General features: G+C 43.7%; 2 protein-coding genes across 2 annotated transcripts in view; both read right to left on the bottom strand.

Moving 5' to 3' along the window:
• Positions 1 to 302: 302 nt before the first annotated feature.
• LOC129149567 (zinc finger protein 124-like) overlaps positions 303 to 27,642 on the bottom strand; it is a 40,926-nt gene continuing 13,586 nt past the window's right edge. The window contains exons 2-4 of the mRNA XM_054718339.1: positions 24,825 to 24,951; positions 24,351 to 24,423; positions 303 to 369 (exon numbers count right to left, since the gene is read on the bottom strand). Of these exons, the coding sequence (XP_054574314.1) occupies positions 303 to 369; positions 24,351 to 24,423; positions 24,825 to 24,951 (267 nt within the window). The remainder of the gene's footprint in view (positions 370 to 24,350; positions 24,424 to 24,824; positions 24,952 to 27,642) is intronic.
• On the bottom strand, positions 21,343 to 22,653 carry LOC129149484 (zinc finger protein 14-like). Its single transcript, XM_054717884.1, has 2 exons — positions 21,659 to 22,653; positions 21,343 to 21,490 (listed from the first exon to the last, which is right to left on the bottom strand). Exons 1-2 carry the CDS (start codon positions 22,651 to 22,653, stop codon positions 21,343 to 21,345), a joined length of 1,143 nt encoding a protein of 380 aa, XP_054573859.1.

Raw genomic sequence — 27,642 nt, 5'->3', positions numbered from 1 at the left:
ATTTTACCACAAGAGACCAAGAATGACATTTCATAATGATAAAGTGATCAATCCAACAACAAAAAAATATAACCCTTGGAAACTTTTATGCAGCTAACATAGAAGCACCTAAATACTATAGAAAGCGAGTATGGGGGGGGGGCGCATAAATTGAGATATTGACAGTAAGACAGTATTAGTAAGGTGCTTTACATTCCATTGAAATCAATGGATAAATCACCCAGACAGAAAGTAAACAGGGAAACAGAGATCTTAAATGACACAATAGATGCGATAGTTTTAATTGGTTTACATAGAACATTTTACCCCAAAGCAACAGAGTACACATTCTTTTCACGGGCACATGGAACATGTTCCAGGACATACCACCTGTTGGGCCACAAAATAAGTCTTCATAAATTTACAAAATTTGAAATCATATCAAGAATGTTCACAAATGACAATGGGATAAAAGTAGAAATCAACTACAAGAAAAAAAAACTGAAAACAACAAACACATGAAGGCTAAATAGTACTCTACTAAACAATGAAGGGTTAACACAGAGATCAAGGGAAAAAATCAAAAGACACCTTAAGGCAAATGAAAATGAGAAGACAATGACCACCATATCTAGGGGATACAGCCAAAGCAGTTCTAATAGAAAAATTTACAGCACTATAGGCAAAGCTAATAAACAAGTAAATCTCAGTTTAAAAATCTAACCTTACACCTAAAGAAACTAGAAAAATAACAACAAATTAAGCACAATTAAAGGACATAGTAAAGAAATGAGTAGCCCAGCCACTGTGACTCAATGTTTAAGCATCAATCCATATACCAAGAGGTCCCTGGTTCGATTCCCAATCAGGGCACATGCCAGGTTGCTGGGTCTTGAACCCAAGCAGGGGCATGCACGAGGCAGCAGATCTATGTTTCTCCCTCTCTCTCTTCCCCTATCTCTTCCTCAATAAATCTTACTTTAAAAAATAAATGAGCGTCTTAGCCGGTTTGGCTCAGTGGATAGAGCGTTGGCGTGGGGACTGAAGGGTCCCAGGATTGATTCTGGTCAAGGGCACATACATGGGTTATGGGCTCGATCTGGAGCAGGGGGGTGCAGGAGGCAGCCGGTCAATGATTCTCACTCATCATTGATGTTTCAATCTCTCCCTCTCCCTTCTTTCTAAAATCAATAAAAATATATTTTAAATAATAAATAAATAAATAAATAAATAAATAAATAAGGAACAATAAAAGAGGGTCTAAAAAAATATAAAAGGTCAATGAATTCTAGCCGATTTTGCTCAGTTGGTAGACTGTCAGCCTGAGGACTAAAGGGTCCCAGGTAAGATTCCGAACAAGGGCACATGCCTAGGTTGCAGGCTTGATTCCCAGTAGGGGGCATGCAGGAGGCAGCCAATCAATGATTCTCTCTCATCATTGATGTTTTCTTTTTTTTTAAATAATAGTAATTCTTTGTTGTTGAAAGTATTACATGTGTCCCATTTTTTGCCTTGTTTTTTCAATCTTCACCTGAAGATATCTTTCCCTTGATTTTTAGGGAGAGTGGAAAAGAGAGTGAAAGACAGAAATATCAATGAGAGAGAAACATATTAATTGGTTGCCTCCTGCACAAGCTCTGACCAGGGCCTGGGCTGGGGAGTAGCCTGTAACCAAGGTATGTGCCCCTGACCAGAATCGAACCCCGGACCCTTTGGTCCACAGTCCGATGCTCTATCCACTGAGCCCAACCGGCTAAGGCTTATCATTGATGTTTCTATCTCTCTCTCCTTCTCTGAAATCAATAAAAAACATACTTTAAAAAATAAAAAAAGAAGAAGAAAATATTTTTTTAAAAAGATCAATGAAACCAAGAGCTAGGTCTTTGGGGAAAAACATACACAAAATTAATGAAATTTTAACCACAGTAAAAAAAAAAAAGGATAGGACCCAAATACATAAAATCAGAAATGAAAGAAGATAAGTGTCAATGAAGCCGCAGAAATACAAAAAATTTTATAAGAAAATACCATGAATAATGATATGCCAACAAATTTGAAAATTAGAAAAAAAGGATAAATTCCAAGAAACATACAATCTTACAAGACTGAGTAAGAAGAAACATGAAATCAGAATAGACATATAATTACTAATAAAATTGAATCAGTAATCAAAAAGTCCCAACAGCCCTAACCGGTTTGGCTTAGTAGATAGAGTGTTGGCCTGCAGACTGAAGGGTCCCAGGTTCGATTCCGGTCAAGGGCATGTATCTTGGTTGCAGGCACATCCCCAGTAGGGAGTGTGTAGGAGGCAGCTGAATCTATGTTTCTCTCTCATTGATGTTTCTAACTCTCTATCCCTCTCCCTCTCCTTTCCTCTCTATAACAAATCAATAAAAATATATATTTTTAAAAAGTCCCAACAAACAAAAGCCCTGGACTGAATGGCTTCACAGGTAAAGTCACCAAATTTAAGAAAATAATTAAGTCTTTTTTGGATGGGGCTCAGTGGATGGGGCGTTGGCCTGCGGACTGAAGGGTCCCAGGTTCGATTCCGGTCAAGGGCATGTACCTTGGTTGCGGGCACATCCCCAGTGGGGGGCGTGCAGGAGGCAGCTGATCGATGTTTCTCTCCCATCAATGTTTCTAACTCTTGTCCCTCTCCCTTCTTCTCTGTGAAAAATCAATAAAATATATTTTTAAAAAATAAAAAAAGAATTAATACCTATCCTTCTCAAACTATTCCATAAAATTCAAGAGAATGGATGGATCGATCCCAAACTCCATTTATGAGGTCAGCATTACCCTGATTGCAAAATAGGCCAATATCTCTAATGAACATAAATGCTAAAATTGTCAACAAAATAGTAACAAACCAATCCAGCAATATATTAAAAATATCATATATCATGGTCAACTGGGATTTATTCCCAGGTGCAAGATAGGTTCAATATTCTCAAATCAATCACCTGATACACCACATGAACAATAACAAAAAAAATCCCACAATCATCACAATGAATACAAAAAAAGCAATTGACAAAATTCAGCATTCATTTATGAATAAAATTAACAGCGAAGTGGGATTAGAGGGAATGTACATGAACCTAATAAGAGCCATATATAACAAACCTATGACAAATGAATTAATTATTTAAGTTTTTTGCAAAAGAGGAGAGACAGTTTCCCTGCTGTGCTGCTGCCCGGTGGGGCCCGGGACCTGGGCTTCCAGGGCACGGGGCGGGAGAAGCAGGGAGGGTCAGGGGGCGAGCAGGGTAGGGGAAGGCAGCAGGTGAGGGTCCACAGGTAGGGCAGGCCCCAGGAGCGGGTCTGGGACCTCAAAGTGCCTCTACCTTTGTCCCTGAGGCTGGGAACAGCCCCAACTCTGCTGGAGCCAGTGGTGGAGGCCCCGGTGGGGGAGGTCTAGGGCCCCTGGAAACTCGGACCAAAGAGGGGCGGCAAGAAAGGCCTTGGTCCCCACAAACCACCCAAAGTCAAGCAGTTGTTTTCTTATTCTTGTTTGAAAACATGGATGATGGTTTCAAAGCTGCCTGTGCCTGCCGTAGCCAGAAAAGCAGACTCCGTCACTGCAGTGTGTTTACTGAACACTACTTGCTGGAGAAGGAAGAGCCCGCTCCTTAGAGGAGCCTGTTGGCTCTTACCCGTCTGGCCAACCTCCATATCAATCGCCCACATGAGAGAGGAGCACTTGCTGCAGCCTCTGCAGCCCTGAGAGATGCCTTCTTAGTGCAGTGGTTGTGCTCTAGTCTCTGGAGCCAAAGGACCTGTCTGAATTCCAGCTCTGCCCCTGGCTGGGTGATGAGGTGGCTCTGAGACTGCACCTCACGACCCGCACAACAAGGAGCTTAATTGACCCAGGAGCCCAGCTGCTGTGCTCTGAAGTGCAGCCCTGCACCTGTGCCAAGGCCTTGCTGCTTTCACAGCTCAGCGGCCAAACATGACAGAGATGCTAAGGTAGGCCTGTTTCTGGGAGACAACATGTTAGGGTTGCCGAAGGAGGAACACATGAGGCCAAAGTGGTAAGGGATTATAAATTTACTAGAGGCCCGGTGCATGAAATTCGTGCATGGCGGGAGGGAGTCCCCTCAGCCCAGCCTGCACCCTCTCAATCCGGGACCCCTCGGGGGATGTCCGACTGCCGGTTTCAACCCAATCGGGCCGAAACCGGCAATCGGACATCCCCCTCACAATCTGGGACTGCTAGCTCCTAAATGCTCACCTGCACGCCTCACCTGATGGCCCCTAACTGCCCCCCCTGCCAGCCTGATCAACCCTAACTGCCTCTGCCTGCCAGCCTGATTACCCCTAACTGCCCTCCTGCTGGGCTGATTGCCCCCGACTGCCCCCCTGCTGGTCTGGTTGCCCCTCACTGCCCCCCTCTGCTGGCGTGGTCACCTCTCACTGCCCGCCCCTGCCAGCCAGGTTGCCCTGAAATGCACCCCCGCCCGCTTGGTTACTCCCTACTGCCCCCCCTGCCAGCCTGGTTGCCCCCGACTGCACTCCCTGCTGGTCTGGTTGCCCCTCACTAACCCCCTGCTGGCCAGGTCGCCCCACGCAGCCTATTTGGTCATCCGTTTGGTGGTTTTGGATGCGATGGTTGCTTAGCCATAGATAGATAGATAGATAGATAGATAGATAGATAGACAGACTAGAGGCCCAGTGCACGAAATTTGTGTACAGGGAGGGTGTCCCTCAGCCCAGCCTGCACCCTCTTCAATCTGGGACATCCCTCTCACAATCCAGGACTGCTGGCTCCCAATTACTTACCTGCCTACCTTCCTGATTGCCCCTAATTGCTTCTGCCTGCCAGCCTGATCACCCCCTAACCACTCTCCTGCCAGCCTCATTGATGCCTAACTGTTCCCCTGCAAGCCCGATAGCCGCTAACTGCCCTTCCCTGCCGGCCAGGTCACCCCTAACTGCCCTCCGCTGCCAGCTTGGTTGCCCCCAAATGCCCTCCCCTGGAGGCCTGGTCCACCCCAACTACCCTCCCTTGCCAACCCTGTCACCCCTAACTGTCCTTCCCTGCCAGCCTCATCACTCCTAACTGCTCTCCCCTGCTGGTCTGGTCCCCCTCCAACTGCCCTCCCTGCAGGCCTGGGTCCCTCCCCCCAAATGCCCTCCCCTGCAGGTCTGGGGGCCCCCCCAACTGCCCTCCCATTCAGGCCTGGTCCCCCCCACTGCTCTTCCCTGCTGGCCTGGGTCCCCCCCAACTGCCCTTCCCTGCAGAACCAGTCGCTCCCAACTTCCCTCATCTGCCAGCCTGGTCACCCCTAACTGCCTTCCCCTGCAGGCTTGATCGCCCCCAACTGCCATCCCTTGCAGGCCTGGTTCCTCCCAACTGCCCTACCCTTTTGGCCTGATCACACACAACTGCCCTCCCTTGCAGGCCTGGTCCTTCCCAACCGCCCTCCCCTGCTGGTCATCTTGTGGTGGCCATCTTGTGTCCACATGGGGCAGCTATATTTGACCACATGGGGCAGCCATCTTGTGTGTTGGAGTGATGGTCAATTTGCATATTACTCTTTTATTAGATAGGATAAGATCATCTGGAGACCGAATGGCCTGAGCCCCCAAATGGCACCAGCCCTAAAAGACGGGGAGTCAGAGGTTTTTAAAGGACTCTAGGTGGGCTTTTTTGGGTGGAGAATTCTCTGTTCAGTACAGATTCGGGGAAACTCTGGAGGGGAGAGATAATGGTCTTAGCAAGTGTAATGTGGTCTAAGCAAGTGGAAGGCCCAGTGTGACGTGGCCTAAAGGTCAGTAATCAGGGGAGAGGGTATTGATTCAATTTTTTTATCAGACTTAACATTCCAGCCTTTTTGTTTTATGGAATAGGGAGGGAGGTCTTATCTTCCGTTTTGACTTCCTGCTGAGGGGGGACATCGAGATCACAGGGGAATGGACTTAGATAGGCATTGGCTGGACGAGGGGTTACAGTAGCATGATTTCCCTGAGATACTGGTCAATGACTGGTCAATGATTCCCTCTCCTCTTCAATGTATACCACCTTTCCCAGATCACCTCCATCCCAAATCCCAAGCTGCCCAAAAACGGTAAAAAATTCCAAACTTCGTGTGTGGGGGGGTTTGGGATGGGAATGGGGGGGGGGAGGTGATGACAAATATGTGATACCTTAATCAATAAAGTAATTTAAAAAGAAAAAAAGACACATCTTGAAAATGCCTAAAAAAAAAAAAATCCAAACTGATGAGTAGTTTGAAGGCTCAAAATGGTCCTGTTGAGTGACTTGGGAGGAAAAAGCTGGTCCTGGGGTTGCCACAGCCTCACTTGTCTGGTTTGGCTGCTTCTGGGCCTGGAGCTGAAATACAACTGAGGCCTAAATGTTATCTTTAGGGAGGGAAAGCTCAGGGGACTAAGTTGCCTGACTAGTGATATGAAAGGGGAGGATAGGTTACCCTGGGGGCGAGGTTCTTGTTTTCCCAGTTTTGCCCCTTGCTGTGCATCCACGGCTTTCTGGTAGGTCCTGAGACAAGATTTCAAAATAGGTAGAGCAGTGGTTAAGCTCCCTATGGCAGTTCCAGCCCCTGCTGTGATGCCGAGGGTTAGGAGGAGAGGAATTAACTGGGCTGCCCTTTTGTGTCAGATATAATGGGCTACAGACTGATTATTGGGGGCCACATCCACATTGGGTGAGAGATAGAGGAGAGTACAGGTTCCTGTCCAGTTGATCAGGAGGCAGATGTATGTGTGTGTTTTCCCCACAGAGGAAGAGAAATCCCTGATCATGGAGACAAGCTGAAAGGTATAGAGAGAAGAGGTGGACTAAAGGATATGAGGTTCCTTTTCCCAGTTCTGAGTACCAAGCTGAGAGGGTAGTCGCCAGGGCATAACCAACAAAGGGTGACAGGTGAGTGGTTGAGTCTATTGCAGTGAAAGTGGCAGGAATGCTAGAATGGGCTGTTATCCAAGGGAAAAGGGAAAGGGAAGGAAAGGAGCAGTTAGAAGCCTGTGGCCTGGAAGGTTGGATAAGAAGTAAAACAGTCCGGGTATAGGAAATAACCATTGGCTTCCAGGGAGACCTGTTAGTCAACCCACTGGGACCCATGGCCGTTTGGTAGTTGTAGGTTAACTGTGATGTTGCAAGCTGATGATGGGAGATGGCCTATTGTTATACTGCCTTGTAAAGCATATAGGGGCTTGGGCGATTAGTGGGGTGTGTGGAGTGATAGGACCTGTGACTGGGAAGGAGGAAGGAGCTACCTTAGTAAGAGATAGAATATAAGTATGGAAAAGAAGGGAGGCCTGATTTGCCTGGGCTGTAGGATAATTACCTAGAAGGGTGTCTGCCTTTTTGAGAAATATAGTTTCCTTTTCCTTCTGATAAGCTAGAGTGATTTTTGCCTGATTCCATCTTTTGATTGGGATAGGGGTGGTGGTATACACTGAAGAGGAGAGGGAAAGGCAGAGCCAGCAAACCCTGGCAAAGGTTGGATTGGTCTGGTTTAGGAGGGGATGGGTAAGTGTTCATTGGAGATGAGTGGAGGTGAGAAATTTCCTTAAGGGAGTAGGAGAGGAGGGTTGGAATAGGATGAGAAGGAGAGCTAATCCCCACTTCCAGGGCATGGATTGTCCCAAAGAGGAGAAAGGGTATGTTCGGGACCTAGAAAGAAGGAAATCTCATCTCATGATAATCTAAGTCCCCTTGTAGAGGGGTGTCCCATAGAAAGGAGAGAATCCTGATGCAAAGGGAGAGGAGCAGTAGCTAGGACCTGTAGGATTTGTATTGGAAGAGGAGGTGGGCTTCCCGGGAAGTCAGGGTTGGTAGGGTCAGTACATAGGGGGCAAGTTCAGGGGTGCTCACTCATTTGTCCTCTTCCTCTGGGATGTCGGTAAGATGTAGTTTGCTGGGCCCAATCTGGTGGCTGTAATACTTAGGGGATGGAGGTGATCTGGGAAAGGAGGTATGCCCTGATAAGTTTAGCTGCAACTGGGGCAGTTAAGAGTTCCTGATAAAGGCCTTGCCATCAGGGCTGTAAATTACTGATGGATGGATTTCCTTTAGGAGGTCCCAGTCCCCTGGCTGTAGAGGAGCAGGTGGACTGTCTCCTGTAAAAGGTCGAGGGACGACCTGATCAGCACACTCTCTCAGGAATTGTCAGATGAGATTTAAAATGGGGACACAGCCCTAGCTGGTTTGGCTCAGTGGATAGAGCTTTAGCCTGTGGACTGAATGGTCCCAGGTTCAATTCTGGTCAAGGGCACATGCCCGGGTTGCCAGTTCAATCCCCAGTCGGGGGCCTGCAGGAGGCAGCTGATCCATGATTCTCTTTCATCATTGATGTTTCTAGCTCTCTCTCCCCTCTCCCTTCCTCTCTGAAATCAATAAAAATATATTTTTAAAAAATGGGCCGAAACCGGTTTGGCTCAATGGATAGAGCGTCGGCCTGCAGACTGAAAGGTCCCAGGTTCGATTCCGGTCAAGGGCATGTACATTGGCTGCGGGCACATCCCTGGTAGGGGGTGTGCAGGAGGCAGCTGGTCGATGATTCTCTCTCATCGATGTTTCTAGCTCTCTATCCCTCTCCCTTCCTCTCTGTAAAAATCAATAAATAATTAAAAAAAAAAATGGGGACACATTCTCCTAGAGGGGTCCCTGTGGAAGGGAAGTTTCCTAATGAGAAGGGTCTTTCATACATGAGTTCAAACAGACTAAGAAAGGAGTGTGCGTGGGGCATTGACCTGAAGTACATAAAGGCTAGAGGTAGGAGAGTAGTTTAAGGTTCTTTAGTTTGGAGAGTTAATTTAGTTAGTTGAGACTTAATTAAGGAATTTGTTGTCCCTTGCCTGAAGATTCGGGCTGGGTGGGAGGGGGGCGGGTGTGTAAGTTCCACTAGATGTTTAGAGTGGAGGAGTCCTGTTGAGTCATTGGAGATAGGAAAGCCGGCCCATTATCTGATTGTAATGAGGTGGGTAGGCTGAATCTGGGAATGATATGCTGAATGAGAGTTTGAGTGACCTCGGAGGACTTTTCAGACCTAGTGAGGGGAATGCTTCTACCCAGCCTGAGATGTATCTACTAAGGTTAAGAGATATTTGGGTTTTTTTAATAGGGGGCCTGTGAGTGAAGTCAATCTGCCAGTCTGGTCCAGGGATTTGGCCCCTTGACTAATGAGTGGGGAAAGTAGGTCTAACCTAACCTGTCCTTGGGGAGATACCGAGTAACAAGTAGAACAGGTTTTGGTGATACCTTGCAGTAGGCTAGGACATGTGATGCGGGGTTTTAGGAGTTTTAAATGTATCCTATAAGTAGGGAATTGTAGATAGCCCATAAGGTATCAAGGGCCTATCCCTGGGGAAGGATATATTGTCCCTGAAATTTTAACCCTGAATATTCCTGAGGAGCCCCAAGATCTAGTAGAGACTGAGGTTCCTCTGGAGTGTATTAGGGTGTTAGATGGGGTATAGCTAAGGGTTGGGGAGATAGAGGCTTCCTCTGAGCCACTGCCTTGGCCTCCTGGTCTGCTTCGTAATTTCCCTGTATTATGGGATCATTCCTGACTTGGTGTCCTTTACAGTGTATGACTTTTTAAAAATATTTTTTATTGATTTTTTACAGAGAGGAAGGGAGAGAGATACAGAGTTAGAAACATCCACGAGAGAGAAACATAGATCAGCTGCCTCCTGCACACCCACTACTGTGGATGTGCCCACAACCTGGTACATGCCCTTGACCAGAAGCGAACCTGGGACCCTTCAGTCTGCAGGCTGACACTCTATCCACTGAGCAAAACCGGTTAGGGCTGCAGTGTATGACTTTTAAGAAGGCTAGAAAAGGGGAGAGAAGTGCCTGAATACCAAGCAGGAAGACCTGTTGAGGTTTCAATGATAGTGTCAAGTCCTGTGAATGAGCGGTGGAAATAAAGTATAGGCTCAGATATAAGGTCTTAAGCAACAGGAGAGAGCCTGCTGGAACTGCTTTAGCTTCCTAGGAGAGAAGGGGTCCCTTTGGACATCAAGGGTGATCAAGTTCTGGCTCACTGGACAACACAAAACTTCTACCCATCATACCTAATAAAATGGTAATATGCAAATTACCATCACTCTGCTATGCCCACGATTGGGCCGGCTGGAGGCGCAGGTGGTGGGACTCAGGGTGGCCGATTGGCTGGCAGTAGGAGCGGGGGGCGGGGACTCGCGAGTCCCCGCCCCCCGCTCCTCCCGCAGGCTTAAACGGCCGGCGCTGCTTAGGCTGGTGCTGCGGAAGATGCTGGGTGGCCGATTTCGTGGCTGCTGGCACCAGTTTTCCGCCAGCAGCAGTTTTCCTCTGGCCACCCGCCCGATCGGAGCGCCTTCCGATCGGAGTTCCTCTCGGGGTGGCCGATCATGCTGGCGGGAGGCGCTCTGATCGGCGGGTGGCCAGAGGAAAACTGCTGCTGGCGGATAACTGGTGCCGGCAGCCAGGTGAAGGAAAAGTCTATTGCACAAAACTTCGTGCAACGGGCTCCTAGTTCATAAATAACCAGCTATAGCAAAAAAAGTAAGCAACCAGCATTTACATTTAAGAACACACTTTAGGGGACTCTTTCCCCCTCCCCACGTGGGAGTCTATGCTGTGAGATTCTTTCCCTCTCCCCACGCGCGAGTCTGTACTTGTTCTTCAATAAATTTCCACCTTTGCTATACCACCAAAAAACAAAACAAAATAAAAAAAACACTTTAAATACAGTCTTACTGTCAAGAAAATAAATATTTATCAAAGTACAAGAGACCTTCTGTAATAAAAAGTAAGAGCAGTGAATTAAAGCTTATCTAGCAATGAATGTTTCAGCATTTTATGCTATTTAAAAATATTTAGATGTTTGTCATTTAGCCCAGCAATGCTTCAAAGTCTTTAAGTTACCGAAGACTTTGGAAAATTATGCACAGGCATATGAGGCTGGAGAAAAGGTGTGTGTGGTGCGGGGAGGGAGCCGGCTCAGCAGCCTGTTTCCAGGCCTCTAGCAGCTTGGATTTAAAACTGCCACATGTTTCCTTAGAGATAACATGCTAAGGTTCGGGTGATAATGAGTTCAGCTTCTGATAGAAGCACGAGTGTTAACTAAGTGCAGTTTTGCAGTAAAGAAAGGTGCTCTTTGGGAAGGGGGTGGTGTTGTGAGGAGGTGCTGAGGTGAGAGCAGTTTTCAGAGCATTTAAGGGGGTGAGAATGCTGGCCTTGCGATCTAATGGCTCAGTGAGGGATCCCTTCGCTGCGTCATTAGAAGGGATTTGTGAGATGAGTAAAGTTGGGAACCAGAGGGGAGAGTTCCCAACCAGCCCAAGAAAGGAGAATATTTCTTATCTAGAGGAGGGGACAGTCATGGAGGAGATAAGACGTTTAGGGTCCACAGTAATGACTCGGCTTTGTGGGGTGAGATTGAAACTGAGGTAGGTGACTGTTGTTAGGGATACTGGGCTTTATGAGGGGATGCCAGGTAGCCCTGGTTGGGCACTGAGCTACGATGAGAAAAGAATCAATAAAGGGGGTCTTTACTAAGATGCAGTGTAGAGTAAGGTGGCTATGGCTGTGAGATTAGTCTGTCAACCCCGATAATAGAGACTGAGGCAGGGACAAGTGGCTCCAGTGTCAATTAAAAGGAGATTGGCTTACCTGCTGCCACAATCCTTCCTGAGGCTGTGTCCTGGTGATGTAAGTCTGTGGGGCCTTGTCAGGGCTTTGGCAGCTTCAGTGTTCAGTGGCCAGTCCCAGGAGGTATGGGATCCCCATACTGGATCCAGAGGGCGGACTTGCTAAGGTCCAACCTGGTGGGGCCAGACTACAGTCTCATTTCCAATGGCCTTCCCTTTTGCACATTGGGGTCTAGGGTTTGAGCAGGACTTGGTGCAGTGTCCTCCCTTGTTGCATTTGAATCATGGGCCCGGAGTAGTTTTAGGCCCTGACTTACCCTCCGTTGGAGGACCGGCATTTTGTTTGGGGTTCATGAGAGTGGTGGCTAGGAGCTCAAAGGCCTCCTTCTGGGCCTCAGCCTTGGCTTGATCTCACCTGTTTTTGGATTTGCGTCTCCTCGTCTCTATTATTAAAGCCCTTAATGGTCAGGTTAACGAGGTCTTTTGGAGGGATTTATGGACCTGTGTCTATTTTTCGAAATTTGTGGCGTATGTTGGGATATAAAATGGGTGTTCAGAAGAAGGGATCCCTCTGGGGAGGTGGAGTATAAGGTGGTAAATATCTGTAAGGCCTCCATGAGGCGGTAGAGGAAGACAGCTGGGGTTTTCGTCAGGGCCCTGAGTGATTTTATTAAGTTTGTCAAATTCCTTAGTAAAGGTGATCGGGTCAGTGGAAAAAGACCTGAGATGCTCTCAATCTGTGTGATGTCATACATGGACAATGGGATGTGTACCCGGATAATACCCTCAGTTCCTCCTACTCCCTCAGCGGTAGAATGGACATGGGAATAGAAGAAGCTGTGAGGAGGGTGATCTTTGGGTGGCCTGAGAGCCTGTTAGGTGGGAAAAGGCTGTTTTTCTTCGTGGGATTTGGAATCTCAGGGGCTAGGGGAAAATTGGTTGTTGGTTAGGAGGGTCTGGGTTTCTGGGAATCTGCCGGGGCTGACTAGCAGAACCAGAGTGACAGAGGTATGATTACTGTGACACAGGATTGCTGTGAAAGGGAGGACTAAGGACTGCCTGGCTACAGGAACCAGACAGCCTAGACCGCCTGCCTCTTCAGGCTTTTATTGTAACAGCAGTTTGACATAAAGTTTAACTTTTAGATAGTCAGTAGGGTAAGTAATCTTGGGAGGACACATGTGTCTACAGTGACCTTTAAGCAAGGGTACCTAAAGATTAAGCATAGATTCCATTAAAACATCCAGAGGATTACACTTGTTTGGAAAAGTCAAGGCAGAGAATGCTGCCTTTGGCAAGGTCCTCCTGACCTTTCGGAGATTCCTCACAGGAATCTACTGTAGGTGATGGAGGGGATGTTTAAGGGGGTGAAGGTCGGTGGTCTGCTGGGTCCAAAGTGGATTCAGAATCAGAAGTGTTAGGGTATGATGTTTTGTGTGAAGGAGAAGAATCTGATATGTAGAGCAGGAATGACAGAGAGGGTGGAGACTGGAGGTGAAAAGGCCTGGGCGTAGGAAATCTCTGACCATTTTCCACTGGGGTGACAGCAATTTTCTAAATTGTGCAATGTGTTAAAATTGAAAGGGATGTCTCACTGTTTTGATTTCTATTTCCTTGGTGACTAATGATGTCCAGCATTTCTTCATATGCTCTTGACCATTTGCATATCTTCTTTGGCAAAATGGATACACAGATACTTTAGGATATTTAGATTTATTTCATTTTGAAAAATTAGATTGTGCCTTAGCTGGTTTGGCTCAGTGGATAGAGCGTCACCTGCAATCTGTTTATGTCCCAGCCTTCTATTCTACTTCTAGTCTGAGAATTAGAACTGCTCATCAGTTTGGAATTTTTAAGTAATTACTATCTTGTTTTTCATACCATGACAAAATAGCATATACCCAGGAGTAGCACACCAGGTTCCAAATAGTGTTGATGGTGTCCTTTCAACCATAACTCATTAATTTGATTATCTGTTTCTGTTCACTAAATGTTCCTTAAAAAGGGGGGCAGCCTAGGGACCTTGAATCACAGACAGGTCACCTTGGTGACCCAAGAAAACAGTGGAAGCTGTTGCAAGATTATGGGAGGAGGTGTGGCTCATTTCTGACTCTTCAAGTACAGGGGGCGTGGCTCCAACAAGGGGACAGGGCACCACCTCCCTCACCTGTGCACTCCAGGGAAGGGGAAATCACTAGCATTTTGAGCCGCTTAGTGAGGTGTGGTGTTGCACTGCATTCTGGGAGACAAGTGAGGTGAGAGTGACCCCAGGGGTGCTGAGATGTCATTTGCCACCAGCCAAGGAGATGGAATCCTGTAGTGTTATTCCACAGAAGGCACCAGCTCTGGTGCATGGGCTGCGCTGTGGAGGCCCAGTGCGGTCAGCACATGCACTTGTGAAAACACAGGGAGTGTGCACAGGACTCAGGGAAGGCTCTTTAGGGACCGGTAGGCTCCTGGGGGACTCCTAGAGGCTAGGAAAAGGCAGGGCATCCCCTTTGACATTGCTGGAGGACTGGAGACTGTTGTGAAATGTGCTTCCTGGCACAGAGGGGTGTTCATGGGACAGTGGGGTTGTTTCAGGGGCGTGTTCTTCATGACATGGGCTCTGGGGTCTGTCCCTGCTTCACCTCAGTCACTGGGGCTACATTTTGCCAACTCCGATTCTTTCCACTTAGGAAAAAGGATGAATATTAAACTAAAGGGACCACCTGTGTTTATTTTTACATTAGATTTGGCTATTTCCACCTAACTGATCCCATAGCAGAAAATTGACAAAGTGATATAAGTGTTGCATTTAAACATTTCCCAGAGAGCAGGCACAGAGTTGGCTTGAGTTGGGAAATGTAAGGATTGGAAGAGTCTTGAGGCCTTTGGAGACATGCCCTGGGAAGACATGAGACTGATGCCCAAGGATTAGGTTAGGACATTCCCAGGCTGACCTCCCTTGTGCAGACCAGTTAGATTCCCCATTTCAGATCATAGCATTTCCTGAAAAGGACTCGAGAACCCTGACGTCACCTCAAAGGTGGGTGCCAGGAGCCCTATCCCTGTCTCAGCAGTTGTGTGAATGAGGGCAGAGGTTGCCTGAAAGGGTGTTTCCTAAAGTCAAACTCAGTATCAAGAATATCTTGTTGTGGCCTGTGTTCTTCTCCAGACCTCTCAGTTCTTCATCAGAAGGATGCCAAGATGGTGGAAGGAGGTGTTACACATGCAGAACAAGCTTACCATTTTTGTTGTTTCATATTGTTTTTAATATTGACACTTACTGTTTCAAGAGCAGTTATGAGTTTCCACAAATGCAGTTACACCACCATCAGGACGGAAAACACCTCATCAACCCAAAGGAACACAGTCCTCCAAACCCTGGACCTTTTCCGGAATGTCATGCAGTGAATCACCATGTTGTCTTTTAAGTCCTGTTTAGAAACTTTGACACTGCATTTGCAATGGCACAAAATTATACAAGTCTAGCAGCGTTCTTCTGAGTTCAAGTTTTTGACTTTGGACAATACGGCACACATCAGGACTTCAAAATGGAGATTCTACTATTAAGACTTATGTAAATCGGGACAGGATTTTTGCTTGCCTTTCTTCATTTGCATGGTGGGAGGAATGATGGAGGCAGGCGTCATAGGAGATACCAATGATTATCTATACTAATAAACAGCTAATATGCTAATGGTCAGGACACCATAACGGGTAATGACCAGGTCATTAGTATATTAGCTGGGGCGTTGCTCCGGAGGCGGGGCGGGAGTGGGGAGGCGCCCAGAGGTGGCGGGACCATCACATGCCAGGGAGGGCAGGGGTGAGAGCCCATAACACCTCCCCCTCATCAGTCCTTTGCCAACCACTGCTCACACTCTGAGTGCCCCATGGCCCACCTGCCAGGGGAAGAAGCACAGCACAGCAGGCAGGAGGCTTCCACGCTCTCCTCCAGTGCCATGAAGGTGCAGAGCTGCTGCATTGCTCTGGAGATGGGACGGAAGCAGGGAGGCGACTGAGGGCGGGGCTTGAAGTGGCCAGAGAAGGCCAGAAGGTATGGGGGCTGGGCAAGGCATGCTGCAGCTCTGTGTGGACAGGTTTGGGTGTCAAGGCAGGGCTGCAGGTGGGTGGGCAGGGCCATGTGTATTCACGTGCTAGGCTCCTAGTAAAATCACAAAATATCTACACCGCTAAGAAAACACTGAAAGGGGAAGAGGGACCAAGTCTGGACATCCTTGGTTCTTCAAAGAAATAAAAGCAACACCTTTCCCCCATGTTTCATAACATCTCCTGGAAGGGTAAACATGGAAATGATCCCTGAAAACAGCAAAAATGAGCAGGATGGCTTGGTACCTTCTGCTGAAACAAAAACCCCAGGCTACTCTTGTTATCAAAGGCACAGAAAGTGTCCCACTTCCATGATATCAAATGTACCTGCTTTGCTAATACTCTGTCTGCAGTTCACCTCAATTTTTCCAGAGAACAATTTGTCCTCTAAACATCAATGGATTCCTGGTGTTTCAACCAGAAAACCACCTTGAACCAGTGAAGCACAGGTTTCACTCTACTTACAGAAAACCCATGACAGATACAACTGTGCAGATGACCAGAACTTTCTTCAACTGGGAGGAACTCAAAAGTTTCAAAAGGTACACACACAAATAGTGTCACTCCGTTTGAATAGCGGCAAAATGATATGCCATTTCAGAAGTGACTTTCAAATTATTTCCATTGGTTTTAAATAGAAACACCATGGCCTACAGTAGTGAGAAGTCCCTCATGTCACATACCCATGTCCATATTCTTAATTAAGTAGCACATGCTCTGAAACTTAGAACCATGTCTAGAGCTTTCTGGAAACCCATTGCTGTGAATCCCAGGAAGGCAGAACTTTGGGGGTGTTTGTCCATTGTTTAAATCCACATTCTAGCAGATCCACAAGACTTTAAGAAGCATTACATGGGAGGAAAGATGATCAATGATGACACTCCCATTTACTGAGGCCCCTACCCTCCATAATGAAGATATATAATCCACCTCAGTTCACAATTATCTCACCTGTCAGTGTTTGCGCTTACTTTCAACTTTTTTTCTTTTCTTTTAAAAGTATCTCTTTTTTTGTGTTTCAAGATGGACAGTGAGACAGAAACATCAATGAGAATGAACATACATCAGGTGCCTCCAGCACACAGCTCACTGGGGACTGAGCCCCCAACCTGGGCATGTGCCCTGTCCATCAATCAAACCATGACCTCCTGGTTTATGGGCTGATGCTCAACTACAGAGCCACACTCACCTGGCAACAACTTCATTTTCTAAGACAGCAAAGCTTTATTTAACCATCATCTCCTTTCCCACAAAAACATAAGTACCAACAAAACAAGAAAATTTTTCTTTCATTCCTATATATCATGACTTGGACAGGTGTGCTAAATTGGGCATGTTTTCCATGTAAATTGCCTGGCACATACAGAACATTGACATTATCATCATGATCATACTTTCACATTGGCCAGGTAACTCAGTTGATTGAAGAGTTGGCCCAATATGCCAGTCTTGTGGGTTCATTCACAGGTCATACACTAGAAGCAGCCAATCCTATCTAATAAGAGTAATATGCAAATTGACCATCACTCCAACAAGATGGCTGCCCCCAGGTGGACACAAGATGGCCGGCAGGGGAGGGACCAGGCCTGCAAGGGAGGGCAGTTAGGGGTGACCAGGCTGGCAGAGGAGGGAAGTTGGGGACAACCAGGCCTGCAGGGAAGGGCAGTTGGGGAGGACCCAGACCTGCAGGGGAGAGCAGTTGAGGTGACCAGGCCTGCAGGGGAGGGCAGTTAGGGGCAATCAGGCTGGCAGGGGAGTAGTTAGGGGGTGATCAGGCTGGCAGGCAGAAGCGGTTAGGGGCAATTAGGAAGGCAGGCAGGCGAGCAGTTGGGAGCCAGTAGTCCTGGATTGTGAGAGGGATCCCAGATTGGAGAGCATGCAGGCTGGGCTGAGGGACACACTCCCCAACCCCCTGTGCACGAATTTCATGCACCGGGTCTCTAGTGATTACATAAACAGATAGATGTTTCTCTATTTCAGTCTCTCAAATCACCTTTTTTTAAAAGGTGGGGGGAAAAAGTGAAATTCTGTCAGCAAGAACAGCTTCTTGGAAGAGAGACCCTAACTTTGTTTTCTTGCTGGTTTGTGTTCTTTGACAATATTCCTAAATTTATAAACCTCAGTTGACTCATAAAGGAGTTAACAAGTTACATATCTTGTTAAGAAGTATGTGCTTTTATATCAAGATGTACGTAATATATATACTTAACTGAGGTACTTTTTGGAAATGTGCTCAATACAGCAAAGTAAATATTTCAGTATTTAGGTGACAAGAAAGGCAAACACTGTTTGACAACTGGTTGCTGGCCTTGTACTCCCTGTTGAAAAGAAAATGTCAGCTGAAACCAGTTTGGCTCAGTGGATAGAGCGTCGGCCTGCGGACTCAAGGGTCCCAGGTTCGATTCCGGTCAAAGGCATGTACCTTGGTTGCGGGCACATCCCCAGTAGGGGTTGTGCAAGAGGCAGCTGATCAATGTTTCTCTATCATCGATGTTTCTAGCTCTCTATCCCTCTCTCTTCCTCTCTGTAAAAAATCAATAAAATATATTTTAAAAAAAAAGAAAAGAAAATGTCACACGTCCATCATCACACAGAGCTACTCCATGACCACAATGAATCAACACAAAAGCAAAGGCATTCATGTCTGCACATGTGATCAAGAAGAAAAGGTTTTAAAGGAACAAAAATAACAAATATTGCTTTTCTCACGACTATGATTTGGGCTTCTTACAATTTTGGTTTAGCATTAATTTTTCTGCTTTCTGAAGAAAAATGATTTTCATTATGCAAGATAGAATGAAGTTCATTTCCACCCAGAATTCAATGCAGAAAAATGTATTGCTTCCTTGAATGGAAATCAAATTGTCTATCACAAGGAACAATATAACAAAAAATTCTTTGAAGGCTGCTGCTACTGTTACATCTCAGGCATTTATGGTTTTTGATCATGCTTATTATTTCAATTCATTCCATCTCATTTCTCTTTTACTACAAATGAGAATGTGTTGGTTTTTGGTTGTAGGGGACTAAAAAATACATGACTAAAGCTTTAATACTTTGAACAAATAAGAAACTAGTCTGTGCTAAGCACTGTAAGTATACAGATAAGAAAAAAATATGTTTTCCCTGAGGAAACCATGTTGGAATTTGTACACACATGATACTTGTGACTCAGAATGTATAATGATTAAATGGAAAAAAGTGACAAATTGATCTGAAAATACATAATTACTATGGGATAATTAAATACATCCTCAGGAAATACCAAAACACCGTAAGATGTCTTAGCATAAATGTTTGGGAAACAGTTAACATTTCATTAAAAATTGCGGAAGCATTGTCCTAGATGGTTTGGCTCAGTGGATAGAGCGTAAGCCTGTGAACTGAAGGATCCTGGGTTGATTCTGGTCAAGGGTACATGCCTGTGTTCCAGACTTGATCCCCAGTGAGGGCGTGTGGGAGGCAGCTGATCAATGATTCTCATCATTGATATTTCTATCTCTCTCTCCCTCTCCCTTGTTCTCTGAAATCAATAAAAAAAATTTTTAAAAAAAGTATAGATGCATTTATTAGGGAAAAATGCACATAACTTTAATCACATACAACCAAAGATAACTGAAAACCTTGAGATATTAGGCTCAGTTCTGAGTGACAGCACACATCAGAGTCTGCCTGAAATGAGGAAAGTGCTGATTCTCACATGGAAGGACTGGCTCAGAGCCCTCACTGCAGAGGGTGGTACAAGAACAAACTGTCAAAAAAAAAAAAAAAAAGAACAAACTGTCATGGGGCTCCTTGGCACTGCACCATTGCAGTTGTCACAGTGGGATCTGAATCACAGACAGTAGTAGTATCAACAGGACAATATGATTACTAGTCAAATTAGACCTCATGCAAATGCAATGTAGAACACAGTGTGTACGCTTCTGAAAACAGTCTCAACCATGACAGTCTACATTGTTGCCTGGTGGACACCTATGGGCTTGCAGGAAAAGCCAACCTATGCTGGATTTTAAATGTTGAATTCTGAACAACTGTAAGCTTATTTACACCTGACATCAAGGGAAATGAAGCAGTGGCTGGCTGTTTTGAGGAAAGTCTTGGCTGGCAGGGCAAAGATTGAGAAAAATAAACTAAAATATTCTCTTCTTAATGTCAACACCATAACACAATTCCCAGCCAAAAGCAACACACACACACACACACATGAAAACAATACACAGGTGTACTCTACAGTGAACAGTAAGTATGTATGAATATATGGCAATACTTATTGACTGAAATAGTGAATTTCAAGTGCTATTGAAAAATTAAAAAGAATATATATGTATGTGTGTAGGGCCTATTCATTCAATACCTGTCAGGGAACATGGCAAGACAACCCATCAATGTTTCTCTCTCACATTGATGTTTCCCTCTACTTCTCTCTGCCTTCCTCACTCTAAAGCATCAATTTAAAGAAATGAACAAAAATAAGAATGAGTACTAATAATGACCAAATATGTCAAAAGTTTATAGAACTTCTTTAATGCTATGAGTTTTGGGGAGTATATGACTTAATTTGCAACAGGTTTACATGTACCAGTTAATTACACTAACAAGATTTCCTACCAGTGCAGTTTTCAAGCTACTCTAAAAGTATTTGTTAAAGTTTAAAGTGTTTGTTTTTTTTTTTAGTTGTCAATTATACAGTGTACATTCTCACATGGTATTGTAGGGATATTAGAAAAGATGAAGTTTTTCCTACCTTTTTACATTCAATACAACTATCCACTTTGTTTTTTCATGACCTTTCCAAGGAAAAGGGACAGCTGAAGGCTTTCCCTCCTTCTCTATATGTTTACACTATTTCTCCAGGTGCATTCTCACACGTCCAAGAAAGGCTCTCCCACATTCCTTATGTTCATACACTTATTCTTGGGTGTGAGTCCCTTCATGATGTAAAGAACTAGGATGGCCAAAGGCTCTTCTACCATCTTTACATGACAGGGCTTCTGTTCAGTGAGTTCCTTCATCCTTTCAATAAACTGGAAGAAATGAATGCTTTCTAACACTTTTACGTTTCTAGGTTCCATCCCCAATATGGATAATCATACATGATGGCACAGCTGAGCAAAAAAATGAAGGCTCTTCGCTATTCTTTACATCAACAGTGTTTATCAATAGATTTTGTTTTCACATGTCTGTAAAATCCAGTTGGGAAGCTGAAGGCTTTACCACATTCCTTAAATTGATATGGTTTCTCTCCACTATGACAATTTTTCCCAGTATGTGTTCTTCCATGTCTTCTAAGAGACTTGGAGAAACTTAAAGTTTTACCTAATTCTTTACATTCTTAGAGCTTTTCTCCACTGTGTGTGTTTTCATGTCTGGGCGCATGCAGGAGGCAAACAATTGATGTGTTTCTCTCACATCCATAATGCTGTCTATCCTTCTCTCTGATTTCCACTCTCTCAATGGAAAAATATCCTTAGGTGAGGATATATATTAAAAAAAAAAAAAAAGAATTAGGATGGTCAAAGGCTTTTCTACAATCTTTACATAATAGGGCTTATTTTCAGTGTGAATTCTTTTATTTATTATGATTTCTCTCAACAATGAGTGTTTTTGTGGATTTGAAGGGAACTGGGATGAATAAAGGCTTTCTCCCATTACTTACATTCATAGGTTTTTTTCCTTATTATGAGTTCTTTCATGACGTTGAAGGGAAGTTGGATAAGAGAAAGCTTTACCACAATGGCTACATTCATAAGGTTTTTCCCCAGTATGAATACTTTCATGAATTCGGAAGTGATATTGATCAGGGAATGTTTTAAGACATTTCTTACATTCATGAGGCTTCTTTCCATCATGACTTCTTTTATGTTTTCCAAGAGAGCTAAGCCAACTGAAGACTTTCCCACATTGCTTACATTCATAGGGTTTTGTCCCAGTATGAGTATTTTCATGATTTCTAAGGGAATAGTGATGATGGAATGTTTTACCACATTCCTTACATTCATGAGGCTTCTTTTCATCGTGACTTCTTTTATGATTTGCAAGAGAGCTGCTGGAACTGAAGGCTTTCCCACATTGCTTACATTCATAGGGTTTTTCCCCAGTATGAGTTCTTTTATGATATTGGAGGGAAGTTGAATAAGAGAAAACTTTACCACAAAGCTTACATTCATAGGGTTTTTCCCCAGTATGAGTTCTTTCATGATCTTGGAGAGAAGTATGATAATAGAAACCTTTACCACAATGCTTACATTTATAGCATTTTACCCCAGTATGAGTTATTTCATGACGTTGGAGGGCAGGTAGAGAATAGAAACCTTTGCCACAATGCTTACATTCATAGGGTTTTTGCCCAGTATGGGTCCTTTCATGATCTCTAAGAGAGTAGCGACGAAGAAATGTTTTACCACATTCCTTACATTCATGAGGCTTCTTTTCATCATGACTTCTTTTATGTTTTCTAAGAGAGCTGAGCCAATTGAAGACCTTCCCACATTGCTTACATTCATGTTTCTTGTCAGTATGTGTTCTTTCACCATTTCTAAGAGAAGTGGAACTGAAAGCTTTACCAGATTTCTTACATTGATAGGGCTTTTCTCCAGTGTGTGTTCTTTCATTTTCTCCAGAGTACTTGGGAGAACTGAAAGCTTTGCCACATTGCTTACTTTGATATGGTTTCTCTCCACTATGAGTGTTTTTGTGACGTTTAAAGGAAATGAGACGACTAAAGCCTTTCCCACATTGCTTGCACTCATACTGTTTCCCAGGAATATGCGTACTTTCATTTCTAAGGGAAGTTGAATAGTGGAAAGCTTTCCCACTGGGGCTGCCTTCATGTCTTCGAATATGTTGGTGAAGCTTTAAAGCTTTCTCAGGTTCCTTACATTTATAAGGGCTTTCTTCATATTCCTGACACAGGTATAGTTTGGGTCCAATGTGAGAACTCAGGTGGCTATTCAAGGATAAGTAACGCATGAAGATTTGCCTACACAACCTGGATTTAGATTTTTTTTTTTCAGTAGGAGTTTCCTTCTTTTCATTATGATTTGGAATCTGGCTGAGGTTTTCTCTGCATTGACCATCATCCTTCCTTGTACAGACTCTCTCTACCATATCACTGCTGTATAAATTAGAAGCATATTATTAATACTCTGTTAACTATTTAATATTGATTAATAATATGACAATGACATTTTTACCATTTTCAGAGAAAGGGTCAAGTTTCTGTACATTCCAATTTTTATTTATTTATTTTTAATATATTTTATTGATTTTTTACAGAGAAGAAGGGAGAGGGAGAGTTAGAAACATCGATGAGAGAGAAACATCAATCAGATGCCTCCTGCACACCGCCTACTGGGGATGTGCCCGCAACCAAGGTACATGCCCTTAACCAGAATCGAACCTGGGACCCTTGAGTCTACAGGCCGACGCTCTATCTACTGAGCAAAACTGGTTAGGTGTGTACATTCCAATTTTTAAAAATGCATATCCTAAAATCTCTGAAATAGGTTGCATTGTGGATATTTAGAAAACACTTAGTCATTAATCATACTTCTGTATATTGTTTCCAAGTGTAATTATTTTTTATACACTAAACATCTATCTCATATTTAAGAAAAAACATTTTGATGAGATTATTCAAAGAATCAAATTTAAAACTGGGCCAATATAATTGGATTACCTGTTTTTAATATTATGTTGTGGAATGAGCCCATATGGTTCAGTGGTTCAGCATGGACCCACACACCAGGGGGTAGCTGGTTCAATTCCCCGAAAGGCAACATTGCAAGAATTCAGACTTATTAACTCCAGTACAGGCATGCAAGAGGCAGCCAATCAATTTTTCTATCTCTCCCTCTCACCTCTACACACTGAAATCAATAAAAACATATTTGCCCACCACCAGCGAGGCTCATTGATTGAGAGCTGACCTCTGAACTAGGAGGTCACAGTTCAATTCCCAGTCAGAGCATATGCCCAGGTTCTGGACTGGATTTCGAGTGTGGGGCATTCGGGAGGCAGCCGTCAATAATTATCTCTCATCATTGATGTTTCTCTCTCTTTCTTCCTCTCCATAGCTCTCTGAAATAAAAAACAAAAAGGGAAATATCCTATATAATAAAAGCCTACTATGCTAAGTGTCTGGTTGTCCGGTCTGTCATTCAACCAATCAAAGCATAATATGCTAATGATATGGTAAGGCTGCTCAACTGTTTGCTATGATGTGCAGTGACCACCAGGGGGTAGACACTCAATGCAGGAGCTGCCCCCTGGTGATCAGTGTGCACCTACAGCTGGAGTGCTGCTCAGGCTGAAACCAGGTTCATGGCTTGCGAGAGCAGCAGCTGTGGCTAGAGCTTCTCCCGCTTCATGACAGCACTAAGGAGCAGCGTGGCAAGTGATAAGGAGTGAGCAGGTGGGTAGTTAGGAACAAGGGATTCGGATTGCAAGACGGATGTCTGACTGTCAACATAGGTCTGCTTGGGCCTATACCAGCAGTGAAACATCCCATAAGGGGTCACGAATTGTGAAAGGGCACAGGTCAGGCTGAGGGAATCCCCCCCCCCCATGCACAAATTTCATACATTGGGCCTCTGTAAATATATAAAATCATATTTTGGGGAAAAACAAAGATGCTCTTAATCCTTTCTCATGTCAATGTGACTCACCTAAGATTCATCCCATGATGTTCATACTGATCTTCACTGTCACAGTCTTCACATTTTTCTTCTAAAATACATGCTAGAAAAAGCATTATAAACTATTAAAGAATATAAAAAATGGTTAGATTTTAAGTACACAATGAGCTGTGATCATTCCTAGTTTAATTACCAATGTATTCCCTTTCCATATTTCAATTTCTGAAACAGCATTAATAAGCAAGCAATACTAGTTTTCCAATTGACTAAATAAGTAACAAGTTGTTGCAGGCCAGAGTCACTCTGTGGTTGCCTGTCAACCTATGAACTGGGAGGTCGCAGGTCAATTCCCAGTAGGACTGGTTTGCAGGCTAGATCCCCAGTGAGGCGAGGAGGAGGTAGCCAATCAGTGATTCTTTCTCATCATTGATTTTTCTCTTGTTCTCTCCCAACTCCTTCCTCTCTAAAATAATTTTTTTAAAAAAAGGAAATTGTCATAACTACCTACTGATGCCAACTTCCAGAAGGTTTCCAGCATCACATCTGTGTAGAGTTTCTTCTGGGTGGGATCCAGGAAAGCCCACTCCTCCATGGTGAACTCCACATTAACATCCTCAAAGGCCACTGAGTCCTAAAACATCCCACATATGCATAGAGGAGAATGGGTGAGACATTCTGCACTGGGGATTTATATATAATTCACAAGAAGTTCACATAGGCCACCTTGTCCCCAACATTCAGTGTATGACTTGATTGTAAGACTATTATTAGTCCTGACCGGTTTGGCTCAGTGGATAGAGCGTCGGCCTGCAGACTAAAAGGTCCCAGGTTCGATTCTGGTCCAGGGCATGTACCTTGGTTGCGGGCACATCCCCAGTAGGAGGTGTGCAGGAAGCAGCTGATCAATGTTTCTCTCTCATAGATGTTTCTAACTCTCTTTCCCTCTCTGTTCCTCTCTAAAAAAAAAAATAATAATAATAAGACTATTATTAATTTGCTACACTCACTTTCTCTAGAACACATGGGATTTAATGATTTGATTTTACTGTAATCACTTCAAGTCTTTATTGCTCTCAAATGTCAGGGTAAAAAGCACCTTGAACAACTTCTATATTAATAAATTAAAATACTTCTATTTTATGAGAAAAGTCATCTCCATTATAACCACCATTTGATGGAGCAGTCCATGAAACATACTGTCATGTCTGCATAAAGTTTTAATGACTATGAATACAATAAGGGCCTTGTAGCTTTCTCTTCCATACTTATCACCAAACAGGAGAGACTAGGCGGTGTATGGATATTTAACTTGGAACAAAATGTACTTGACCATATTGTCCTGAAGTACTCCAGATTATTAGAAGTAGTTAGATACACCTGAATGGATGAAAATATTCTTATGGAGGAGTATGAATGATCATTTGTTTTTATAATATTTATTAGTAACTCAGTTTGAACTTTTGCCTCTCTCATTTCATGGAGATAGGACATGAGAGTTAAGAGTTCAGGCATGAGCAAGACAGGGCAACTTAGCCCTCTACAGAAGTCCTTTATTTATGAGCCTGAGAGTTACTTCATACTGATTTTTAGGACACATAGACACGTATATTGAAATCATAAGATCACACTCAAAAGAAGTCTTTCTGGCAGAATTGTGACACTCTAACTGGGGCCTGGACCTTGAGGAACAATTTAAGACTTGGCATGTACAAGGCCCTTTATTGAAATCTGCAATATTTTCATGTTGACGTGGCACATGATTCCAAAACACATAAGGTGTCTTGTGAGTACTGAAAATATATGGGAGAAAACTCTGTAAAACTTGAATAAACACTATGTTCTACACCGGAAACTAACACAAAATAAAATTAAATGTCAATGTAATTGGAATTTAAACTATAAATGGAAGTATATATAGTGTTTATTGACATGAAAAATTAATATCATTAAAGTGTCCATACTACCCAAAGCAATCTATAGATTCAATGCAATTCCTATCAAGATACCAATCATGTGTTTCATATAACTAGAAAAAATACACAAAAATTTTATATGGAACCAAAAAACACCCTGAATAGCAACAGCAATCTTGAGGAAGAAGAACAAATGTGGATGAATCATACTACCTAATATCCAACTATACTACAAGGCTATAGTAATCAAAACAGCATGGTCCTGGCCTAAAAACAGCATATAAATCAGTGGAATGAAACAGAGAGCCCAGAAATAAACCAATGCCTTTATGGTCACGGAATATTTGACAAAGGAGGCAAGAATACACAATAAAGTAAAGGTTATATATTCAATCAATGATGCTGGGAAAATGCCAAAAAAAAAAAAAAAAAAAGAAAGAAAAAGAAAAAAAGAAACCAGAATAGCTTCTTACACCATACACAAGAATAAACTAAAAATACATAAAAGACTTAAATGTAAGACGCAAACCCATAAAAATCCTACCTGAAAAAACTGGCAATAAAATCATGGACATTTCTCCAAGCAATACTTTTTCTAATATATCTCTCCGGGAAAGAGAAACAAAATAAAAAATAAAAAAAAAATGGGACTACATCAAACTAAAAGGAAATCATCAACAAAATAAAAAGGCAAACAACCCAAATGCAGAACATATTCACCAAGGAAACATCTGGTAAGGGGTTATTACCCAAAGTTTATAAAGAATTTATACAATCAAACACACACACAAGAAAAAACAACAACAACAAAAAGTAGGTCATGAGTTCAGTTCCTGATCAAGGCATATGCCCCAGGTTTGTGTTTGATTCCCAACTGGGGTGTGAAAGGGAGGTAGACAATAGATGTTTTTTCCTATTTCTCTCTGCTCCCTTGCTATCTTCTAAAGTCAATAAAAAACATATCTGCCGGTGAGGATTTAAAAACATGAAATAAAAAACAGCAAAGGAAACAGCTTATAAAAGAAAAAAAGGCAAAGGACCTGAATAGATACTTCCCCAAAGGGACATACAGATAGCCAATACACATGTGAAAAATGAAATTAAAACCACACTGAAAAATCACCTCAAACCTGTCAGAATGGCTATTATCAGTAAGGCACAAAGGACAAGTGTCAGTATGGAGATTCCTCTAAATTTAAAAATATAACTGACTCATGACCTGTTGGGGAGCACACAAGACTTGTTTGTAAGGAGGACATCCCAACAAAAAGAAAGTGTGTGGATGGCTGCCTGCCCTGTTTATCAGAATTTCAACTTAGGGGAGTGCTGAAGGCTGTGCCCCTAATTATTCCTTGATCTTTCCAAACAAGTCTGTGCACTTGCAGACCCCTGGCTGTTTAATGGAATCC

The sequence above is a fragment of the Eptesicus fuscus genome, chromosome 6, assembly GCF_027574615.1.
Source record: "Eptesicus fuscus isolate TK198812 chromosome 6, DD_ASM_mEF_20220401, whole genome shotgun sequence".
Taxonomy (NCBI): domain Eukaryota; kingdom Metazoa; phylum Chordata; class Mammalia; order Chiroptera; family Vespertilionidae; genus Eptesicus; species Eptesicus fuscus.
This window is presented reverse-complemented; position numbering and strand designations above follow the sequence as displayed.